At 43.0% G+C, this 23,387-nt stretch overlaps 1 protein-coding gene across 3 annotated transcripts in view; it reads left to right on the forward strand.

The window, feature by feature from the left end:
• The window catches only part of LOC114308149 (kihadalactone A synthase LFS), a 49,191-nt gene that overhangs the window by 9,580 nt on the left and 16,224 nt on the right, over positions 1–23,387 (forward strand). Inside the window, exons 3-11 of one of the 3 annotated variants that reach the window (XM_082903850.1) lie at positions 2,706–2,786; positions 2,965–3,016; positions 3,423–3,544; positions 3,950–4,050; positions 4,148–4,206; positions 4,701–4,757; positions 4,936–4,981; positions 5,287–5,366; positions 5,915–6,280. In XM_082903850.1, coding sequence (XP_082759976.1) covers positions 2,706–2,786; positions 2,965–3,016; positions 3,423–3,544; positions 3,950–4,050; positions 4,148–4,206; positions 4,701–4,757; positions 4,936–4,981; positions 5,287–5,366; positions 5,915–5,978 — 662 coding nt within the window. In that variant the 3' untranslated portion in view covers positions 5,979–6,280. Of the gene's footprint in view, positions 1–2,705; positions 2,787–2,964; positions 3,017–3,422; positions 3,545–3,949; positions 4,051–4,147; positions 4,207–4,700; positions 4,758–4,935; positions 4,982–5,286; positions 5,367–5,914; positions 6,281–23,387 lie in introns of those variants that run through there. The other 2 variants (XM_082903851.1, XM_082903852.1) reach the window with 2 other exon arrangements.

Genomic DNA, 23,387 nt, shown 5'->3' on the forward strand with positions numbered 1-23,387 from the left:
CACCCAAAATCCAGGTTGGGGTGTTCTCTGCCACAATGCCACCAGAGGCTCTTGAAATCACCAGGAAATTCATGAATAAGCCTGGAAAGAGAAAAAGCTCATGCTAGGATTTGCGAAGTGATTCGCTGCAGGAATTTTGGCTTTGGATGAAACCCTTACCATACTCCACTCATTCTCTCCAACTGTTCTAACTTTTTATTTTTATTATTATTATTATTATATCAAATAATCAATGCACTCATGTTCCCCACTAACAGTGTCCACTTTTGACCCAAACCATTTTCAATCCATCATTTCTCCTTCACCTTTTGCACCCCACTCACCGACTCTCTCTCCACTTTATCACATGGGTTTGTCCCTCTCTCTCCTCCATTTGATTTCAAAAATCACTTATTTTTATTTATTTTTTCCTAGTCACTTTTCCTCTTTTTTAAATACCCCACTTTATTTTGAAACAATCGCACTGATGTTTTTCATATCATCCATCTATAAATATTTTTTATCTATTTTCTTTCTCCCTTGTTTTCTTTCATTTTATTTTTATTTTTTCAACAAAACACTCCCAAAACAAAAACAAAAAAAAAAAACAAAAAAAAACAAAAAAAAAACAACAACATTTTACAAACTGTCATTTCTTCATGCCGGGGATCAACCCCGATCAGCATTTTACACCATAAAAAAAATAAAAATAAAAAAAATAAAAATAAAAAAACACAAAACAAAACAAAACACAACCAACACAAATCGGAACAGTGGGATTTTTCTTCTCGCCTATTCCGCCGGTCTTTTCTTCTTGCCACCGTCTTGGGCGGCCCTTGCCGGTGTTGCCTCCGTATTTCCCACTCCACTGGGCATGATCACTACTCCCTGCTCCTCCACTGCAGCATATGGCGGCCCTCCAAATCGGAACATAAAACTGGCCTTCCGCTTCAGCTCCTTGTTTTCCGCCTTTAGCACACTTATCTCTGCTCGCGCATCCTTATACATGCGTTGGAGCAGAGCCAGTTGGGCGTTTAACTGCTGCACCTCATTTGTCCTACTCTGCAGCCGGTTCGACAAATTTGTAACCGCAGTCATGGTTTCCACACATGACTTCAAGGTAAACTGATTGGCCTCCACATCCGACTGCACCGCCATTTTTTGCTCCACCGACCGCATCGGAAAGTTCAACGGAGCAAAACCAGAGGTGTTTGGTTGAGGTTCACTGGCCACCGCACCAGTTATTTCTCTTGTGGACTCATTCAGTTCTGGAAAGAGCGTAAGTAGCCCACGGGAAGAGGAGGCCATGTTCTGGTTAGCTGGACGAGAAGAAGAGGCCATGTTATGGGTTGCAGAGTGTTTCAGAGAAGGGTTGGTTACAGAGTGTTTCAGACTGCAAAGGTTCAGAGGTTTCAGACTGGTTTGTTATGCTTCCCAACCTCAGCCTCCGCTTCGATTTATAAAGACCCTGACGAAGCGGCAGACACGCGCATCATGCGCCGCTCGACGCTCGCCGACAATATGGGCGCGCCTTTTGATGGCACGTTTTTTGATGGCACGCCTTTTGATGGCACGCCTTTTGATGAATTGGGCACGCCTTTTGATGGCACGCCTTTTGAAAGATTGGGCACACCTTTTGAGGGTGCAACTTTTACGACGGTCCGACATAACCCTATAAACTGTCCCGACATTGATTCCGGTTAGCTCCTTTATGGGTCCGACAAGACTCTGTAAACTGTCCCGACATTGATTCCGGTTAGCTCCTTCAAGGGTCCGACAAGACTCTGTAAACTGTCCCGACATTGATTCCGGTTAGCTCCTTTATGGGTCCGACAAGACTCTGTAAACTGTCCCGACATTGATTCCGGTTAGTTTCTACAAGGGTCCAGCAAGACTCCGTAAACTGTCACAACAACTGTCACCACATTGTCTGCTACAACGGTCCGACATGACCCCATAAACTGTCTTCTACATCGGTCTGACACCGCCATCCAGTGTCCTCTACACCGTTATGACACCACCATACAGTGTCCTCTACATGGTTATGACACCCCCATACAGTGTCCTCTACAATGTTATGACACCACCATCCAGTGTCTTCACCAATGGTCTGACACGACCATACAGTGTCTCTTATCCTCTTTTATTTTTATGTATTTTCTTGTTTTGTTACTCTCTCCAAACTCAAGTTGGTTAGTTCCTATCCCCCTTGAGTTTGCGGGGGGCTGTTAAAATCCACCTACTCTCCACCTACTTCACCCACTTAAACCTACTCCACTAAACCTAACCCACTACACCACTACCACCTCCACTTCACCTACTCCTTACCTACTACACACTCACCCTCTTCTATATATAGGAATCATGAATCATTGTAATAGATATCAATATATCAATCAATAATAATACATACAATTTATTCTCTCTCTTTCTCTATACATTATTTCTTACACTTACATTATTTAAGTTGTTTTGAAGTATTTATTGTTACTTTAACGTTGGAAGTATTAGATAGTTATGAATTTATGGTGGATGGTTTGGTTGGCGTTTTAGTTTTTTTGTTTCACCCTTAGGATTTGAATGATGGAATATTAATTGGGGTTTAGTCCTAATTTAATATATAATTGTCCAAATTTTGGGGCGTGACACTTCTCATTAATGCATATTTCATTGGTGTAATGGAGAAAGAACTTAGGGTTGACTGTCTTCTACTGATTGGAGTACAGGTGACTCAAAAGAGAGTTTCTATATTGGTCCTCTGGAAAGCATTTCAAGTCATAGTAATCTGAATCAATGGCCTTCAGAAGGTATTTTAATAATCTTGTGTGCTTTCACTTGTTTATGTTCTCTTAACATGTTCTCATATAACAATTTCATTTCTCCTACATTTTGTAATCCGTCATTTAGCACACATGTTGTACAATGGGTACATGATTCCTGAGGTGATAACATTATTTCTGGTGTTGTCTGGCTAGGAAATTCCAGAAGTTTTGCCATCTTGGAGACCTACTATTGAATCTTACTATGAAAGAGTCCTGTAAGTTTTCCCCATTGTTTATTCTTGTGTCACACTCTGAAAAGAGAGTAGAAAGTGATCAGAAATCATAGTAGATCTATTCACTTAAACTGTGCCTGCCTAGTAAGTTCATTTTCTTCAATCAACGTTAATTTCTTCATACAAAATCAGAAGTTTTGCTCATGTTAATTCTATGACTTTCTTAAGCATTTACATGATTTTGAAAAACTTGTGTCTTTTTAACTAATTTTTGGGGCCTGAGATGTGATACTTAATGCTTGGAATAGTTTAGATGACTTTTATATAAAGATGCCTTAGTAAAAAGTGGTGCAGCAGTTTTGATTGATCAAATAGCTCATAATTCCTTATGTTGATAAGAACAAGGCTGTGTGTGACTTTTGGCTGGTGTTGATTTTTGCTGCCTCAGGACTGCTGGAAAAAAGTTGATCTCTTTAATTGCTCTGGCTTTAAACTTGGATGAAGACTTCTTTGAGAAAGTTGGGGCTTTCAATCCACCAATGCCATTTCTTCGTCTTATACACTATCCTGGTTGAATCAAAATTTGGCTTTATCTGCTTTGTCTGTATAGTCTTTCTTTTTATTATCTGGGTTCATACATGGACGGATTCAGGAATCTGTATGATGTGTGGTTTATAAAAAGAGCTTAGCATTTTGTTTGTATGTCTTACTGTCAGTAAAATTGCAACACTTTGTGATAGCAGGATGAAATCCAGAAAATTAAGGATGCATATGAAAATGTAATTGGAAATTGACTAGATAAAAAATACTATTTTCTCAATGTCTCTGCGTGCACTTTATCTGAAACATTATGCTTTAATTTGACAGTTGTGGATTGGATTGAAGCTGTTTTTAAGGAAATGATTATTGATTTGTAGGAACTAAAAAGAATGGCTATTTAACTAAAGCTCTTTTGCCTCTCTATTTTGATTTCAGGTGAATTGGGGCTTTCTGATGAAGAAATTTTTGGTGCTTCTGCTCATTCAGACTATGGAATGATAACCCTTCTAGCAACAGATGGTGTTGGTGGACTTCAGGCATGTTTGGTCGATATTAATTGTGATCTTCAGCTGTAAATTCATTGAATATAATATCTTCCATCATTTTAGTTAGCTAGCTTTTATGTGTTAACAGGTTTGCAGGGACAAATCTAAGCAACCACTGGTTTGGGAAGATGTGGATCATATCAATGGGTGAGTTCATGATTTAACAAAATTAACTCAATGAAATAGTCATTTGGTCTGTATCTATGTATCCAACAAATTTCTATTTTGTTAATTATGACCTGAAAATTTATGTTTTCTTCACTCCAACTTTGAATATCTTTTACCATTCCCAAACTTCAAGGCCTTAAATACATTTGTTGCTTAAGAGGCACGTTTGTGGGCTTCAAGTGCTCGGGTCTCCTGCTGTAGGGAATGCCTTTTCCAACTTGGAATTTTTCTTTTCTTTACACTACAATTTGTATAAAATTGATCTATTATTATATCTAAGCAATAGATATGAAGAAAAATGTCTGATATCTAAAAAGGCTGAAGCTTGAGTTTTTCATTTACATTCACAATGGAGATTGTAGAGTTCTACACAACTACAATTATGGTTAACCAGAGAATTTATTTCTTGTTCTTCCCATTGTGTATGTTTTAGCTCAGAATTTGAAGTTTTGTGGGGCAAATTAAATCTGCAGGGCCCTTATTGTTAACATCGGGGACATGACTGAGAGGTGGACTAATTGTTTGTTTCGGTAATGTTCCATTTCTAGTAACTTAAACATCTCATTTCATCTTTTTTCTCAGAGAATTCATTCATCTATTTAGGATGAAATGTTTTGTTTTTGTTTTTTTTCCATTTGTTCTTTCAAGTACACAAATACTCTCTCTCTCTCTCTCTCTCCTTATTTCAATGTTTAAATTCTTTTGTAGGTCCACGTTGCATAGAGTGATGTCAACAGGACGAGAACGCTATTCGGTACTAAATATTTTGTCCACAATTTACTTTCTTGTCCAATTTTTGCCATTATGCTCTACTTTTTCCTCTTTTCATTTGGTCAAGGAAGAGGTTCCTGTTTATGATGTAGTACCAAAATTATGTGTTCTTAATCAGCTAGGTAAAACTAAAGGGTAGACTGAGTAGATCAATCTGTAAGGAAAAAAACAAAATAAGGCTTTATAATTGGATAGACTAGAGGATAGGTTACTCTGATAAATAAGCTGGTGAAGAAGAAGAAAATCGGAAGTTTCACTGCTGACCGTTGCTTAATTGCAATTCCTCAGATGGCTTTTTTCCTAAATCCCAGCGCAGACTGTGTGGTGGAATGCTTGGAGAGTTGCTGCAGTGAGTTGACTCCTCCTAGGTATGGACATCCCCTTGGCCTAACTTCTGTTATTATACGTCACTGCTCGCTATGCTTGAAATTAGAAGTTAGTGGTTTTGGTATTGCCTTTTGCTAGCATCCTGTAATAGTGGATCAAATGAGATTTCATGCCTATTTCTGTAATGCTTGTGTCACAAATGGATTGTCAATGGTATCAAACACTTCAGTGTTTTTGGGAACAATTTTGAGAATGCTTAGACGGTCTGTCCAAATGATTTTGTGGCATATTGTAAAGTCCTAGTGCGAGATATGTGTTTGGGCATTTGAATCCCATAGGCTATATTTGACTTGCAGAAGACAAACATTGTATGCACTTCGGATATCTCACCGATAGATAAATCATCTGATAAACTATGTCTGTCCTCAGTATTCACATTTGTTTTGCATTCATTGATTTCTAAAGCAAGTGATTTTTGTTCTTAAAAAATATTTTATATTATTTTGTTTTTATAATTATTATTATCTTTCAAATGGGTATGTTTTGTTCATTAAGGGAGTTAAGATTGATAGGTCATGATGTCATGCAGATTTCCACCAGTCCGCAGTGGAGACTACCTGGGAGAGAGGTTCAGGCTTACATACGGTTCATAGGTTTGAGTTTGAAGGCATCATGCCTTGAAAAAGCTGAATATTTGGTACTTCTGCTCTGCACTTAATTTATTTTTATATTTGTATTTTGTTGTTTAATTTTAATATATGCAACATTACTCTTAAACTTATGCCTCATGTTTAGATATTTAGAAAGATTGTACATCTTATATGAAAGTAAGTACAATAGACAAGGTACAATTATTTTAAACTATTAGCGTGTGTCATAACAGCGTTAACCAAACTTGTAACGTTTGTTATAGTTATATGATAAATTATCAATAGATTTTAATAGTTGTACTTAATTCTTATTAAATCTTATTGAAAATAAATCTTAATAAAATTGTTGCTAAAAGTAATTTTTTGTGACAATTTTTTACATGTTGCTAAAAATTGACAATCATTGATTTTTTTTGTCACATTTTTTATAAATTATCGCTAAAACTTATAATTAGTGATGATTTTCTGTGACAAATTTTTTAAAATGTCATTAAATGTTGAAAATTAGTAACAATTTTTTTAAACTTTCTCTAAAACTTATAATTAATGACATATTTTGTGATAAATTTTTTAAATTATCGCTGAAAATTAACAATTAGTGACGTTTTTAAGTAATATTTAATAAAAAAATATCATTAATTATCATAAGATCTATTAGATAATAAATTAATTTATTAAGAAGTACACATAAGTCCTCTTTAAGTTATAAGTAGAAGGTAAATTAAATAATTTAACACAAGTTTTTAAGAATATCTAAGATGCATCAAGCAGTCTCATTGTAAAATCGCTATGAAAAATCATTTTGGTTCCTTTTGGTTTAGTTTTTGAAAAAAAAAATTGAGTTTTAAGTTGTATTTTAAAAGATAGTGTGACAAAAAATTTGATTGATTGATGTATAGAATGTAAAAGAATGAGAGAGAAAAAAAAAGTGATTAATTAATTTATTAATAAAATAAATAATAAAAAAAAAGGGAAGAAAAGAGGAGACTGCATTTTTTTAAAAAAATTGATAAATCAAACTTGTTTTTTGATTTTTTGATCTAAATATTAATTTAAAAACTAAATCAAATAGTACCGTTGATTTTTTTTTTTATTAGATTTCCTCTATGGGTTAGTAGTGATTTTTTAGTATTGTGGGATTATTTAAAATGATTTAAATAAATATATTTTTTGACTTTATATAAACGTGAAATATAATTGAAAGTACTATAACTTAAATAAGATAAAATAGTATACTAAATTAGTACCTCCCAAATAAATCCTGTATTTAAATATTTATTTATTTTTTGATATAAAAGAAAATTCTGAAACTTACGTTAAATTGGAGGACACGTTTAAAATATTCTTTAATGGGTCAAACAAGTAAGAAGGTGAAGAACGACATGTGGAATAATCTCCACCTGTACAATCACGTGGGCCCAACACGATTTTCCACCGTCCATCCAACTTTAGAGGGGTAGACAAGATTGGATACATGCCACCATATGGTGCTCTCCACCTAGAAAATCTCAGCCGTCAAATATTAAGCCCAGCTCACAATCATCCTGATCTTTGTTTATTCTGAGTGGGACCCATAATCGAAAATTCATCTGATAGAGATTAAGGCCCCGTTTGTTTGGGGTTATAGGAAGGGAATTGAGTCTATTAATACCTTGGTATTACTAATACCTTGTTTGTTTTGAGAGATGACCTTGGGACTACTAATACCTTGGTATTACTAATACCTTTGGAAGGGAGATTCATAGTGAGGAGGTAGAGATAGTATTAGAAAAATAGTGAGGGGATTAGAAATTTTTTTATTTTTTTTTTATTTTTTTATATATTGAAATTTTTTTTAAAATATTAATGTTTAATTTTTATATTTTTATATTTTTTTATATAAAAATAATTTAACAATTTCTCACTATTAATCCCCTCACTATCAATCTCCTCACTAACAATCCCCTCACTATTAGTCCTCCTACTATCAATCCCCTCTATTCTATCTCTAAAAACAAACGGAGCCTATGGCTCCGTTTGGCAAGAGCTAAACGGGGCTTTTTTGGCTATTTTAGTCACAAAAGACAAAATAGGCTATTTTAGCCATAAAAAACAAAATATCACATCCAACCCACAATCATTATATTCTTCTCTCACAAAAAAAGTCAAAAAAGTCAAAAAGCCAAAAAGCCCTTCCCAAACCAAACTTTTTAGCCTAGGCTAAAATAGCCAAAAAAACCAAAAAGCCAAAAAGCCAACCCACTTCCCAAACGGAGGCATAATGTGCTTTGTACGATAAGAAATCTTGTGTTGGATTATACCCAAGAATATACGCCTTTGTGCCACGTTGACCTCCCTACCATTTGCTATACATACATTTCCATGTGGTCTATTTTAATTTAATTTTACATTGTCCATTATTTGGCAATAATTTCTATCTGTATATTATAAAAAATCTCAATTTACATTATATTTTATTTAAGTGGCTGCTTAGGATTTGCTTATTTAGTGTATTTTTTTTTATTTTTATAAAAAAATTTATGAAAAAATAGAGATATGGTGTGACCTAAATAAATATACTTATCAATTATTAAACTAAATTAGCAATTTAGATATCAACTATAGAATAAAAATATAATTGGTACTTGATGTTAGAATAATTATTTTTGTTCAATAATTAATATATGAATAAGTAATTTTTATTCAATAGTTGATTTACAAATATACAAAATGGCAAGGACAATCTTTAAAAGAGCCCTCCTTTGGAATGGGACTACTAAACTAAAATAGTTATAAAACAATAAAATAAATTAAAAAATTAATAAGATAAAATATTATATCTAAATTATAATCATTTTTTTTTTCTCACAAAAGTTAAAAAAATCAAAAAATCTAATGAGGTTTGGGGAGTAACTATTTTAGCCAAAAAGTCAATACAAGTTGTCACATCACTCTCTCTATTTTTTTGTAAATTTTTTCGTAAAAAGTTAAAAATTTACTAAAATAACATGTTTTCAAATGAGGTCAGCAAAAAAGTCAAAAAGTCAACTCACTTTCCAAACAAAATCTGAATAAACCATGCTTTTTATCGTTTTGCCCTTGTCCTAACAAACAGGAGAAAATATGAGGGGATATAATAAAATTTTGAATATTAATTATAATTAATTTTTTTAATATTAATTTTCTGTCATTTCTTATAACTTTACTTGATTGCGTCATAAAAATAATCCACAATTTATGCTTGACTATCTATTTACTTACATATATGCTTCTACTTCAACTAGACTATTTTTTTCTTGCGTGTGTTAATTTTTTTACTAATTTTCCCATGTTTATACATTTATTAGCTCAAAGAATTTGTTTGAGAAGTTGGTGGGAACTCGTTACTTGGGGTTGTTGTGGCTTTCAATCTATTATGAAGAAAAATAATATTTGTTGATAGATATATATATTATCTGTTTATTTCATGTTTTATATATTTACTCAATATATATGAGTCAAAAGTGGGCCGAGATAAAAGCCGAGCAAGTTGAAGGCCCAAGGGCGTGTTGGGCCGAGATAGCTTAGGACTTGCCCGGAGTTGGGGCCGCTCGGCCCGTGGCCGAACTACTCGCACTGGTGGTGACCGTGCAACTTGCGTTGCTCGGCCAGAAGGCATACGCCTTTGGTTCGGCAGGGAAGCTCGTGCCAGAAGCTCGGCAGGAAAGCCTTTGGTTGATCGGCGTGACCTTTCTGGAGCTCGACTTCGCTGGAATGCAGTCGAGCACGATAGGGACGGAGCTCGGCTATTGTTACACTTGGGCATGAAGTGCAGCCTGGATGTCGGCGGCCGTGATGCTGTACCCCAGTTGCCGAGCTCCCAGCAGAGTGGGCTGGTAGTTGGGTTAGGTAATGTACAGCAAGATTTGTGCTGATGGATGGGATAGCAGCACCACGTATCGGGAGATGAATAGAAATAGATTTGGGGCGCAGAAGGTATATAAGCGGGTCTGCACCCCCCATGCCTAGACAGATGACACAATTGGGTGAGAAAAACATAACTTAGTCCTCTCTGTCTCTCTATCCCTATGTTTGTGTCTAACTTGATCGTCGGAGGGGTTTTCCGGTCACATACCGCGCTGGGTAGCTCACCACCGTTATGCTCGCAGGTCGATCGGACAAGCAGGAGCTTGGAAGAAAGGTGTCACGACCCAAACCCGGCCCTATGGGTTTAGCACCGTAACCGGCCAGTAATCCGAGATTACCGAAGGCCTGCAGAACAGTAATACAGTAATACAGAGTACAGGGCCTGGCGGAAGCCAAAACAGTAAATAAACAATGTCCAATGAGCTGTGACAGTCTGTATGCAAAAAGACTTCTTATACATTTATACATAAACAGTACAGAACAGTATACACACTATTTACAATCATTCAGACTAGGGACTCAATCCCTGCATAACAGTACAGTAAACATTCGGTCTATACAAACAGTAAGACAGTACAGAAGGGGAAATTGTAAAACACCCCTAAGCCTTAACACAATAGGCTCGGAACCTCGCAGTGAGGCACATAGGCTGGCTTGGAAAAACTGGAGTAACCCTGACGCTCCTAGCCGCGGTCTGGTGCCTGTACACCTATATATATATATGGGCAGTGAGCTAAAGCCCAGTGAATAACATAATGCGTAAAGAGGTTAAGAATGAATGTCCTTACAGTATGAAAACAGTTCAATTAAACAGTATTTCAGTTGTTCAGTCAGTACAGTCATATGTGGTACACCCAGTAGCATAACAGTACAGTAAGCAGTAGGTCTTAAAAGACCGAACAGTAATGATGGCCATCAGTCAGTAAACAGTAGTGGTTCCAACAAGGGAACCGACAGAGAATTCTGTCACAGTAACAGTAAGCAGTAGGTGCTAAGGATGCCACAATACAGTTCAGAATATAGGACATGCATTCATTCAGTTAACAGTAAATCAGTTCAGAAAACAGTACAGTTCAGTTGTTCAGAAGATAATCATTTGTGAACATATCTTTACACAATCGTTACTCACAGAGTTCTGGGCTACAGTATGCTAGAGCGTGTCTCCCCAGTCGCCAACCCTACACAGTTAACAGATTGAACACACTAAGCTACACAGCTGGGAAAGATAATAACTTAATCCCTAATGCCTCGGTGTGTTCTACATCTATATCCTCAGTAAGATGTCTTAAACTAGGCCTAAGAATGCATAGAATGGGATGAGGATGCAAAGATGTACTCAAAAAGCAATTTCAGAAGTTTCAGAAAAACAGAGTCCCGCTCGAGTACAGGTTTACCCGCTCGAGCGGTCATTCAACAAGGGTACACGCTCGAGCGTCAACTTTCCCGCTCGAGCGTACTGTAAAAGTACTGGATGGGTGAAATCTCCGCTCGACGGACGCTCGATTCCCGCTCGATCGTGAGACACATGCCTCCGCTCGAGCGCCCAATCCTCCGCTCGAGCAGACTGTAAAACAGTGCAGAGAAAATACTGGATGCTCGGATTTCACGCTCGAGCGCCAATTTCCCCGCTCGAGCGGAAGTGCAAAATCTGGGAATTCCAAATTGCACCTCCAAGCCAAAACCAGGTTCAAATGCATCAAAACCAATCCTCTTGGGCCCATTTTTCTGGAAAACCTTTATAAACACATAGAATAACATGGTTCAAAGCTCAATTTGAGAAATCAAAGCCCAATGGTGTTTAATTCAAACCCAATTTCACACCAATATCATGAACAATATGAACATGCAAACATGCATGAATTCAAATCAATTCAAAGCTTCAATTTGATGCTCCAAGGAGCCAATTGATCTAAAAACAAGTTGAAAACATGGACCATTACAAAGTTATGGACATGCATGTACCTTTTTACCATGAAATCAACTCACAACTCAACAATTCAAACATGCATGCATGAATTATGCTCTATGTCAACATGCTAGAACTAATCCATGGCTCAATCTTCAATTTTGACATGAATCATGCAAGAACAAGATAAACAAGAGGATAATTACTCTACCTTAGGTCTCCAATGCAAGACTAGGAGCTCACTTATGAAACCAATACTTCAATTACCAAGCAATTCTTCAAGATGAATCCAAGATCAACTCAATTCTCTCTCTCTCTCTCTACTTGGTCGGTTGAGTCTAAGGGATGAGCTGATTAAATGTGTACGTGTGAGTGCAATGAGGCTCCAAGATGTTATATATATTGAGTGGCCACTAAGGCTAGTTTGGTAATTAAGTCAAACTTATGCAATTGATCAATATTTAATCTAATTTAGTCATACCTAATCAGTTTTCAGGTAGATACACCAAGAACTCACATTAATTATGAGGATCATAAAACATCAATCAATTCCCGGTTCAGCCGCCGATAAGGCCTTCAATTAGCAATTTAAACATAAAACGTGAACAGATCAAATAATCAATCAAACAGATAGAATACAAATTAACATACACACTCAGTCAATTCAATTCCAGTTTTCAGTCAGTTCAATTCAGTACTTTAATCAGTTCAGTTATCAGTCATGATCAGTTCAGTTTAACGGTAATCAGTGTTCATCGGTAAGCAGTGGTGAGGGTTATTACAAAAGGAGTGCGGGCTTACCTGAATATTTGCTCCCCGCACAATTGGCGCCGTCTGTGGGAAGTTTGCAGACAAAACCTTGTCTTCTAGGCTCGTCTGATCACCGTCCATGGCGAACAACGAAGAGATTTCGCTGTCCGCCGTCGACGGAGTTACCCCGGAGTTGGGCAGATGGAGAGAAGGACATCCCACCATCATTCCTCCGATGGCGGACCTGGAGACTTCTCCAGGAGGACACTCAAGAGATGCGTGGGATAAGCGCGGAAGAAGTTATGGTCATTCACGAAGTCCAGACGGTCATCGGTGGCGGAGAGAATCACATGCCAGACGTCTGGAACACAAGTTAAGGGACCAGGACGCCATCATCCGGCGAATGGCGGCGGAGATAGAGGAGTTGAAGCGGCATGTTAAAGGGAAGGGTGTAGCTGGAGTGGGAGACCACAATGAGAGCACCCAACCCCGCTGTTCAGGCAGTTAGAGTCAGCGACACACTGCGTCCATTTCCATCACCAGAAGTTACAAGGTTGGAGATTCCGACCTGCACGAGGAGAAGTCCAGCGCGCAAGACAACACCTATCGACCCTCACGTCCGGCGACGACGTTGAGGTATTCTTATTCCGCTCGTTCAGAGGATTTGCGGGCAGTCTTGAAGGAACGAGCTCGCCGGCGGGAGGCTCAGAAGGTGCCGGCGTTCCAACGGCTATCCTATGGGGTTCACACCAGCGAGGAGGTCGGAATACCTCCACCCCGCCAAGCAGCGCCACTCCTTCTAGATATGGACTTGGCAAGGCTGAGTGCCACCCCTTTCTCCTTGGAGATAGAAACGACACCGCTTCCGGCAGGCTTCCACCAGCCTAAATTCACACTCTACGACGGGAAAACCGATCCCTACATGCATGTGAGTCACTACCGACAAGTCATGGCCGGGCATAGGCGGAATGACGCACTTATGTGCCTTATCTTCCCGTCAAGTTTAGGTGAACTAGGCTTGAAATGGTTCGAGAGGTTGCCGGAGGGGAGCATAGAAAGGTGGCATCAGTTGGCCGAGGCCTTCGTGACGCGCTTCAAAACCAACACGAAAACACCAAAGGAAGTTGACCATCTATTGAGTGTCAAAATAGAACCGAGCGACACATTGAAGGCATACAACTCCAGATACTGGGAGACCTTCAACGAGATTTTGGATTGCCCGGTCAACCTTGCAATCACACAATACAAGCGAGGTCTCCCGGTCGGACATAGACTGCGGGACTCGCTTACCATGCACCAGCCGACATCCATGGGCCAGCTAATGCAGCGCATCAATGAGCACATCCGTGTGGAGGATGATGCGTCGGCATCTAGCGTGAAAACAACCCCGGTAGTAGCGGACAAGAGGTCAGCTGGCAAAGTGCACGCGGTCGGGCAGGAGTCCAGTCGATCAAGTGACCGCGTTGAGGAATCGGATCGTGGCTCGAATCGCAAAAATCGGGGTAGGGGACGTCGAAATGACCGGGATGACATAGCTAATGCAAACAGAAGGTTGAAAGCAAGGACAGGCATCACCACGGTCTTTAAGATTTCAATCTATCGCATACTTAGTGAAATCCGTGACGAGGAGTATGTTCGGTTTCCTGCTAAGTTAAGCGACGGACAGAAGGGCTTCAATTCACGGTACCGTTGCACGTTTCACCGGGAGCGAGGCCATCGGGCAGAGGATTGTTTGCCTTTGAGGCAACACTTGGAAGAGCTAGTCGCAGCCGGACACTTGGACCTTTACATTGATGGGGGCGTGAAGGCCAATCAAGCTCCGGTTGACCCGCGGGGACCGGATGACCGAGATGCGCCTCCACAAGGGGTTATTAATGTCATCCACGGCACAGTGGAACCAGCGCGTGTATGCGATCTCCGAGGTATGATCAAGAAGGCAGAACACATGAGGGAAGTTTTGTTGGTTCAGCCTGCGATCAAGAGGGGGAAGACCGAAGAGAAAGATGTGATCAGTTTCTCCTCAAGAGACCTAAAGCGCATTCAGACACCGCACAACGATGCCCTAGTGGTTACACTCCGCGTCAAAGAATTTGATGTCAAACGGATCTTGATCGATCAGGGAAGCTCGGTCGAGATCATGTACTACGACGCTTTCAAACAGTTCAAGCTCCGGGATACAGATTTGGCCCCGGCAACTTTGCCACTGGTTGGTTTCAACTCACAACCGGAGTGGCCTTTGGGAAAGATTATCCTGCTAGTCAAAGTGGGATCTGTGGTCAAACAGGTGGAGTTCTGGGTGTTGCAGGTGCCATCTACTTATAATTTGATCCTTGAAAGGGGATGGCTTCATGCTATGCAAGCCGTAGCGTCGACTTATCATCAGGTAATGAGATTTCCCTCGATCATGGGGGCAATCGAGGAGATTTGGGGCGATCAAGTCATGTCAAAGCAATGCTTCGTGGCAGTCAACGGGAGTCGAGCTGCCAAAGGCTTCGTTCAAATGATTGAGGGACCGGAAGATCGGGGAGTCCTTGACGATGTGGGCACCAAGGCCGAGGACAAAGCTGTCGAGGAATTGGTGGAAGTACGTATTGATACAGAGCATCCGAACAAGTTCTTCTTGCTCGGCTCAAGCCTTACAGCCCAAGAAAGGACCGACATGGTTGAGTTTTTGATGGCCAACATCGAAGTCTTCGCATGGTCACCTTACGACATGCCCGGTCTCGATCCGAGTTTTATATGCCATCATCTCAATGTCTTCCCCAGAGCCAAGCCGGTCATTCAGCGAACAAGGAGATCGGCGCTGCATCACGCCGAGGTATTTGCGGAGGAAGTGAAGAACTTGCTTGAGGCGCGAGCAATTTAGGAAGTGCACTACCCTCGGTGGATTTTAAACACAGTCGTGGTACCCAAGAAGAATGGGAAGTGGCGAGTTTGCGTTGACTACAAAATCGTCAACCGAGCTTGTCCGAAAGACAGCTTCCCTCTGCCTAGAATAGACCAGCTTGTGGACTTAACGGCTGGACATAACAGGCTCAGTTTCTTGGATGCCTACCGCGGCTACCATCAGATTGCCATGCATGGGCCCAACCGAGAGATCACCTCGTTTACAACACCAAGGGGACTCTTCTGCTACCGAGTCATGCCTTTTGGTTTGAAGAACGCCGGGGCAACTTTTCAAAGGATGGTGACCAAGATGTTCGCTCCTCTGCTAGGCCGGACAATAGATGCTTATATTGATGATATGGTGGTTAAGAGCCGGCATCAAGCAGACCATTTGTCCGATTTGGCCGAGATGTTCACCATTCTCAAAAAGCACAAGCTATGCCTGAATGCGTCTAAGTGTGCCTTCGGCGTGGGATCCGAAAAAATTTTGGGTTTCCTAGTCACGAACCGAGGTATCGAAGCAGATCCTACACAAATCCGAGCCGTGCAAGAGTTAAAACAGCCCAGCTCGGCTAAGGATATGCAGCATCTGGCCGGAATGGCCGCCGCGCTTAACCGATTTATAAGCCGGTCATCAGATTGCTGCCGCCCTTTCTTTCAAGCCTTAAAATCTAAGTTCTCAGGGGATGAAGAGTGTGACCGGGCTTTGGCTGAGCTCAAGGAGTATTTGTCTTCAGCGCCGTTGTTGGTCACACCGGAGCCAGGAGAAGAACTCTACTTTTATCTGCCCGTATCGCAGCACGCAGTCAGTGCGGTGTTTGTCCGGTCGGAAGGAATCAAACATCTACCCATCTTCTACGTTAGCAAGACCTTGCTACCGGCGGAGTCGAGGTACTTGCCGCTGGAAAAACTTGCGTTAGCTTTGATGATGGCTTCAAGGAAGTTGGCACACTATTTCCATGCCCATTCCATCATCGTCTTGACCGAGTTCTCTCTCAAAGCTTTGTTCAAACGGGCAGATTTCTCCGGTCAAATTCTTAAATGGGCAGTCGAATTGGGATAGTTCGATGTGAAGTTCCAGCCGCGCACTGCCATTAAAGCCCAGACTCTGGCTGACTTCGTTACTGAATTCTCACTTGGAACTCATCCAGTATGCCCGGTCGATATTGCCGTGGCAGATGAAGAGGTGAATGCAAGCTCGACCGAAAAACCACTGCTCGACGACATTGGCGACGCGGAACTTGCGCGCCCTGCCGAAGCACCTTCAGTTAATACGATACCACAGCCCGGTGATGCGATGACAGAGTTGGATATCACTGCCCAACCCGCTTCATCCGACACCACACCACTGAGGCGGGAAGAAATGGAACCACTCAGCACAGAGCCTGCGGCCGGCATAATACTGCAACTTGGCGATTCGCCGACGGACTTAGGCATTATGGATCAACTTGCTGAGTCCGGCGCCGAATCACCAAGGAGGGCTCAAGTGGAACCGCTCAGCATGGGACCGGAAGCCGAGCAGTCGAGCAACCATGATCCCATCAACCTTCAAGCTTCTCAGGACCCCTCAGAATATTGGAAGCTCTTTGTCGGCGAAATGTGGAAACTTTTTGTTGATGGAGCCTCGAACCGTCACGGTATCGGGCTGGGTATAGTTCTGATTTCGCCAGACGGACTGACTATTGAACATTCTATCACCCTTGGCTTCCTAGCATCCAACAATGAGGTCGAGTACGAGGCGCTATTGACCGGTCTAAAGAGCGCGCTTCAGATGCAAGCATCTGAGCTAATGGTTTACAGTGATTCCTAGCTTGTGGTTAACCAAGTTTCTGGGGTTTACGAGGCAAAGGATGACAGAATGATGAAGTACCAAACTCTGGTCAGAGACCACATCAAGCGATTTCAGGCAATCAGGGTCCAACAGATTGGCCGAGAAGAAAACGGTCGAGCAGGTGAGTTGGCCGGCCTTGCTTCTATGGTCGACAGCACATCTCCCAACCCTCTTTTGATTGAATTCCTTCCGAGGCCCAGTATTAAGGAAACTGGGCAGACAGAAGTATTCTGCGCCGAGCTAGGTCTTTCATGGATGGACCCTATAATCCTCTTTCTCAGAGAACGGATCCTTCCAGCCAACAAGAAGGAAGCGCATAAAGTGTGGGTGAAGTCTGAGCGGTTTTGGCTCTCTCCATCAGGCGCTTTATACAAGAAATCTTTCACCGGTCCCTACCTGAAATGTGTGCACCCGAGCAGCGTGGAAGCCTTCCTTTACGAAATTCACAAAGGCATCTGTGGTAGTCATATAGGGAGCAGGTCCTTGGCCTACCGAGCTATTTCGCAAGGCTACTGGTGGCCGTGCATGCAAGCCGACGCTCAGAAATATGTTCACAAGTGTGAGAAATGCCAGAAGTTTGCCCACCAGATCCACCAGCCGGCCAGGGAACTTCTTCCTCTCACCAGCCCTTGGCCCTTTGCGATGTGGGGGCTAGATATAGTGGGGCCGCTCCCAACAGCACTAGGCAACCGGAAGTTCTTCATCGCGGCCACAGACTACTTCACCAAATGGGTTGAAGCGGAGACTTTGGCAACAATCAAGGAGAAAGACGTGAAGCGGTTTGTCTGGCAGAACGTGGTCACGCGGTTTGGCGTCCCCAAAATTCTGATCTCTGATAATGGCACCCAGTTTGACGGTCACCTATTCAGAGTGTTTTGGGAAGATTTAAAGATTGAATTCTATAACTCTACTCCGGCTTACCCACAGTCCAATGGCCAAGTCGAGGCGTCAAACAAGATTATACTTGATGGGTTGAAGAAAGGGCTGGAGAAGGCCAAGGGAAAGTGGGCTGAGGAACTCCCCAGCGTCCTTTGGGCATACCGAACAACCCCGCGGCGGTCTACCGGGGAAACTCCATTTGCTTTGGCTTATGGCATGGAGGCAGTCATACCTTTGGAAGTCGGCGTGCCCACCCTCAGACGTGAAAGTTTTACACCCGAGCTAAACGCTGAAGCCATTGCCCTCGAACTAGATCTAGTGGAAGAGCGTCGGGAAAAGGCTCTCATCTATGTGGCTGCCTACCAACAAGAGCTCTCAAGGAAATACAACAAAACGGTGCACCCTAGACCGTTCAAAGTAGGTGATTGGGTCTTGAGGAAAGTCATGGGCAATACCCTGGTGCCAGGTGAAGGCAAGATAGGGGCAAATTGGGAAGGACCCTACAAGATAATCGGTCTGGCGGGCAAGGGGGCATATCACCTGGAGGACTTGGATGGTAGAGGAATACCCCGGCCATGGAATGCAGCCAACCTCAAGCTGTATTATTTCTAGCTTTAGCTTCTTTTTTTTGTGCAAAGGAATTTTTTGCCTTGCACTTCATGTAATAGTCATTTTTGTCAATATATAGAAGTAACTCATCTTTGCCTTAGCATTTTTAATGTTGCTTTGAGTCTTGAGATTCCTAACCGAGATGATTTATTCCGGTAGAAAGAGTTGATGTTTTGCTTAACTTGGGTATTCCTAACCGAGATGATTTACTCCGGTTGAAAGAGTTGATGTTTTGCTCAACTTGGGTATTCTCAACCGAGATGATTTACTCCGGTTGAAAGAGTTGATGTTTTGCTCAACTTGGGTATTCTCAACTGAGATGATTTACTCCGGTTGAAAGCATTGATGTTTTGCTCAACTTGGGTATTCTCAACCGAGATGATTTACTCCGATTGAAAGAGTTGATGTTTTGCTAAACTTGGGTATTCTCAACCGAGATGATTTACTCCGGTTGAAAGAGTTGATGTTTTGCTCAACTTTGATATTCTCAACCGAGATGATTTACTCCGGTTGAAAGAGTTGATGTTTTGTTCAACTTGGGTATTCTCAACCGAGATGATTTACTCCGGTTGAAAGAGTTGATGTTTTGCTCAACTTTGGTATTCTCAATTGAGATGATTTACTCCGGTTGACAGCGTTGATGTTTTGCTCAACTTGGGTATTCTCAACCGAGATGATTCACTCCGGCTGAAAGAATTGACGCGCTAAGCTTTACATCTACTACCGAGATGATTCATCTCGGTTGACTATGATAACCAAGATATATTGTTATGGGTGAAACAGTTGGTGATTTATTCAACTATATGCCTGCAACCGAGACGCCTTTGCCGGTTAGTCAAGTTAAGCGAGATGGTTAATGTTGCCGAAGTATTTTGTCCGGTTAACGTTACTCAGCTTTAAGACCGTGCCAACACTTCAAGCAAATTGAGCTTTTTCATTAATTATAAAAATATGTACAAGAGGCGGGACAGACAGCCCGGTTACATTTGCAGAGCAAAAAGACAGAAAAGCTAAGAAAACTACACTAGAGGGGAAAGGTCAGTGAATTCGTCGTCGCCAGCTTCCTCCAGGTTGATCGGTGGGCTTTGATCTCGGATGCCGATCGCAGTTTGGCCGGGCTGCTCCTGCTCTTGGCGTTCCTCTCCCTCAGCATCTGCCTCGGCTGCTCTTTCAAATCCTTCCTCGGCCTCAACCTCCAACACGCTGAAGACGTCATTGGCATATGGCACGAGATAGGTCGGCAGGAAGACAGCTGGCGGAAAGGCAAACACGTCGGTATCAGGACCTGGACCGAGCTGTTTGCAGGCAGACTTCCAACCCGCTTTGAAATAGATGTCTTGGGTGGTGAAGACCTGCTTCTTATAGTTGTCCTTGACCTCCTTAAAGCCGGCGTTGTTGGCATCTTTGCACTCCTTCTCCATTAACTCTTTAAATGCGTTTAGCTCAGCCTGGAGCTCATCCTGCTTTTTCTCAGCATCGCCAAGCTGGCCAAGCAACTTGGTGTTGCCAGCGTTAGCAATCTGAAGAGAGGACTTTGCTCGGCCGAGCTCGGTCTGAAGGCTTTGGACTTGGCTGGCAGTGTCGTTTGCCTTTTGCTGCAGTCGATGAATGCGCTCCATGACCAAGTGTTGCTTCTGGATGGCCTGCAAGAAGAAAATTGGATCAGATTGGAAGCCGTGCAAACACTTGTGAAAATTTGAGTAGAAGTTTGAGACTCTTACCCTGGTCGTGGACTTCACGGCCGACTTCACCAGCCGGGTGTCTGGGACATGGTCGCTCCCGACCACGTCGCTTGGCAGGAAAAGGGCCTTAGAGAGGTCGAAGGCAAGGAGATGTTCTTTGTCGCCCTTCACAGAGGCCATTGCTGGGATCTCCTTACCCCGGTGCTTGAGCTGCGGACGCTATGCCGGCGTTGGGTCTATGGTGACAGTTGGTTGCTCGGTAGTCAGCTCTTCAACCAGTTCGGCAGAGGGATCTGCGCGAGGCCTTTTCCCAGCTCAGCGGGCTTCTTGGCTAGCTTGACTGGCGACTGGAGACGCCAATGCCACCACGGCGCCCCTTGATTAACCAGCAGTTGGAGCGCGGGTGACGACGCTCGGTATCTTGGCGGATGTTGCGGCGAGGAGGTTTTTGATACGGCTACGTTTTGCCATCTCTTCTTCCTCGGTTAACCGGATTAGTGGCACGTCCGGTAGTGTTGGGTCTGGAGGAGGTGATGGAGCGCGGAGGAAGTCTGTGACCTTACTCCGGCGTGGAGCAGAGTACCGGTATGTCGGGGTGTAGCCGAACAGTTCGTTGCAATCCCGGTTGCGATAACTGAGCACGGCCCTGAGGGCTTCCTTGTTGGGGTAGTGGTAGTTGGCTTATAAGGCCTGGATTGCTGCAAAGGAAAGAAGAGAAGTGTGTTAGTTATTTATAGAATATGGAACGAAGGCAATTGACCGAGCAAGGTTGCACGGCTTACATGTGGAGCCAAAATTCTTGCTAATAAACCAGCCCGATACGTCGATCGTTTCATAGTTGCCAGACACCCAGAAAAAGTCGTCATCGTGTAAGTCCTTGTCTGGGGTGCCGGTCACTATCTTTTCTTTACCAGGTCGAATTTTTAAATAATAGGCAAGGCCGTCGCCCGTGTGCCCAAGTGTGTACTGTCGCAGTATCTCGGCTAAACCTAAGTTGGTCCCTATTCGGTTATTTAGCTCGTGAATGCCGTTGATTATTCGGTAGGTGTTGGTTGATACTTGTGTGGATGCAAGCCAGGTGCGGCGCAGAAACTCGGTCAGTAGAGGGTTGACTGGGAAGTAGAAGCCTCCTTCAACAATAGAAAGAACGATAAAGGGGCACTGGTCTAATCTGCCCCAAGGGGTTGTCTCGATCTCGGCGAGCTTTAGGTGAACATCTGCCGGGATACCGTAATCTTCCCGGAATACGGCCAAGGCAGCCGGGGTGTCAACTAGGAAGCGGAAGCACCCCATTTGTAGCCGGCTGGTTTAGCTCGGCTAAGCTGGAATGGCACAGACTGGTGTCTTGATGGCTGCTCGGTCTTTGAGAGCCTCAATATTTGGTCAAGTGGTCCCCTTGGACTCTGCAGGAAAATGATGGCAATGGTAAGTGTGAGCACCGTCGCGCAAAACGAGCTTGACTTTAGCTCGGTCATGAAGAGTGCCGACCACCTCGGTCTTGAAGGTGTACCAAGGAGCTCGGCCGTACAAGTGGACCAAATGTTAGCCCGGTCGAGCGGCCAAGCTCCCTGCTTACCTCGATTTCTGCTAAAGGTTTTGGCAAACTGGTCATTTACTCGGTCTTAATGATTTTTTGGATCGAATGAAGACCTGGAGCCCGGTCCGCTCCAAATCTTCAATGTTCATCAGGAAAAATGAAGAACAACAAGGAGAGTGAAGGGTTAGGGACAGTTTTGGGTGCCTAATGCCCTAAAACCTATGTTTTTAGTGCCCTAATATGTGAAATGCCGACTGAAATAGCAAAAAACGAGGTTCAAGGAACTTACCAGTTGAGGGCAGGGCCAACTTCTTCGAGCACAAATGCAAGGAATGGCAGGGACGAAGTTTTGTTGGGGGTGCTTAAGCTCTGAAACGTCGAAGACTTGAAGAGAGGCCGTAGGAATAAAAGGAAGCGAGAAGGGGCATGTTTATAGAGGGGAAGAAGCCGCCCAAATTCAAATTTGAGGGGACGGTTGGGTTGGCTGCTCGAGGGCCAATAAGAGATTGACACGTGCCCCCGTTAATGGCAGCGTCAGAGTTGAAAAGACAGGAAGGCCTGACGAGGCGTCGACCGAGTGAATCACGGAGCCAAGCAAGAAAACTAGCTCGGTTGACTTCTTGCAAAATTGAAAGACCGAGGAAGCGTTACCCAGTCAGGATAAATAATCCTAGTCACGCTTGCGTAGACGGAATTAAGGGGCAGTTGAGAGGGAGATTTATGAGCCGAAAGTGGGCCGAGATAAAAGCCGAGCAATTTGAAGGCCCAAGGGCGTGTTGGGCCGAGATAATTTAGGACTTTCCCGGAGTTGGGGCCGCTCGGCCCGTGGCCGAACTACTCGCACCGGTGGTGACCGTGCAACTTGCGTTACTCGACCAGAAGGCATACGCCTTTGGCTCGGCAGGGAAGCTCGTGCCAGAAGCTCGGCAGGAAAGCCTTTGGTTGATCGACATGACCTTTCCGGAGCTCGACTTCGCCGGAATGCAGTCAAGCACGATAGGGACGGAGCTCGGCTATTGCTACACTTGGGCATGAAGTGCAGCCTGGATGTTGGCGACCGTGATGCTGTACCCCGGTTGCCGAGCTCCCAGCAGAGTGGGTTGGCGGTTGGGTTAGGTAATGTACAGCAAGATTTGTGCTGACGGATGGGATAGCAGCACCACTTGTCGAGAGACGAATGAGAGTAGATTTGGTGCGCAGAAGGTATACAAGCGGGTTTGCGCCCCCCATGCCTAGACAGATGACACAATTAGGTGAGAAAAACACAACTTAGTCCTCTCTCTCTCTATTCCTGTGTGTGTGTCTAACTTGATCGTCGGAGGGGTTTTTCGGCCACACACCGCGCCGGGTAGCTCACCACCGTTGTGCTCGCAGGTCGATCGGACAGGCAGGAGCTTGGAAGAAAGGAGTGCGGGCTTGCCTGAATATTTGCTCTCCGCACAGATAT

This window comes from Camellia sinensis, chromosome 13 (genome assembly GCF_055761805.1).
Source record: "Camellia sinensis isolate YWXY chromosome 13, ASM5576180v1, whole genome shotgun sequence".
Classification (NCBI taxonomy): domain Eukaryota; kingdom Viridiplantae; phylum Streptophyta; class Magnoliopsida; order Ericales; family Theaceae; genus Camellia; species Camellia sinensis.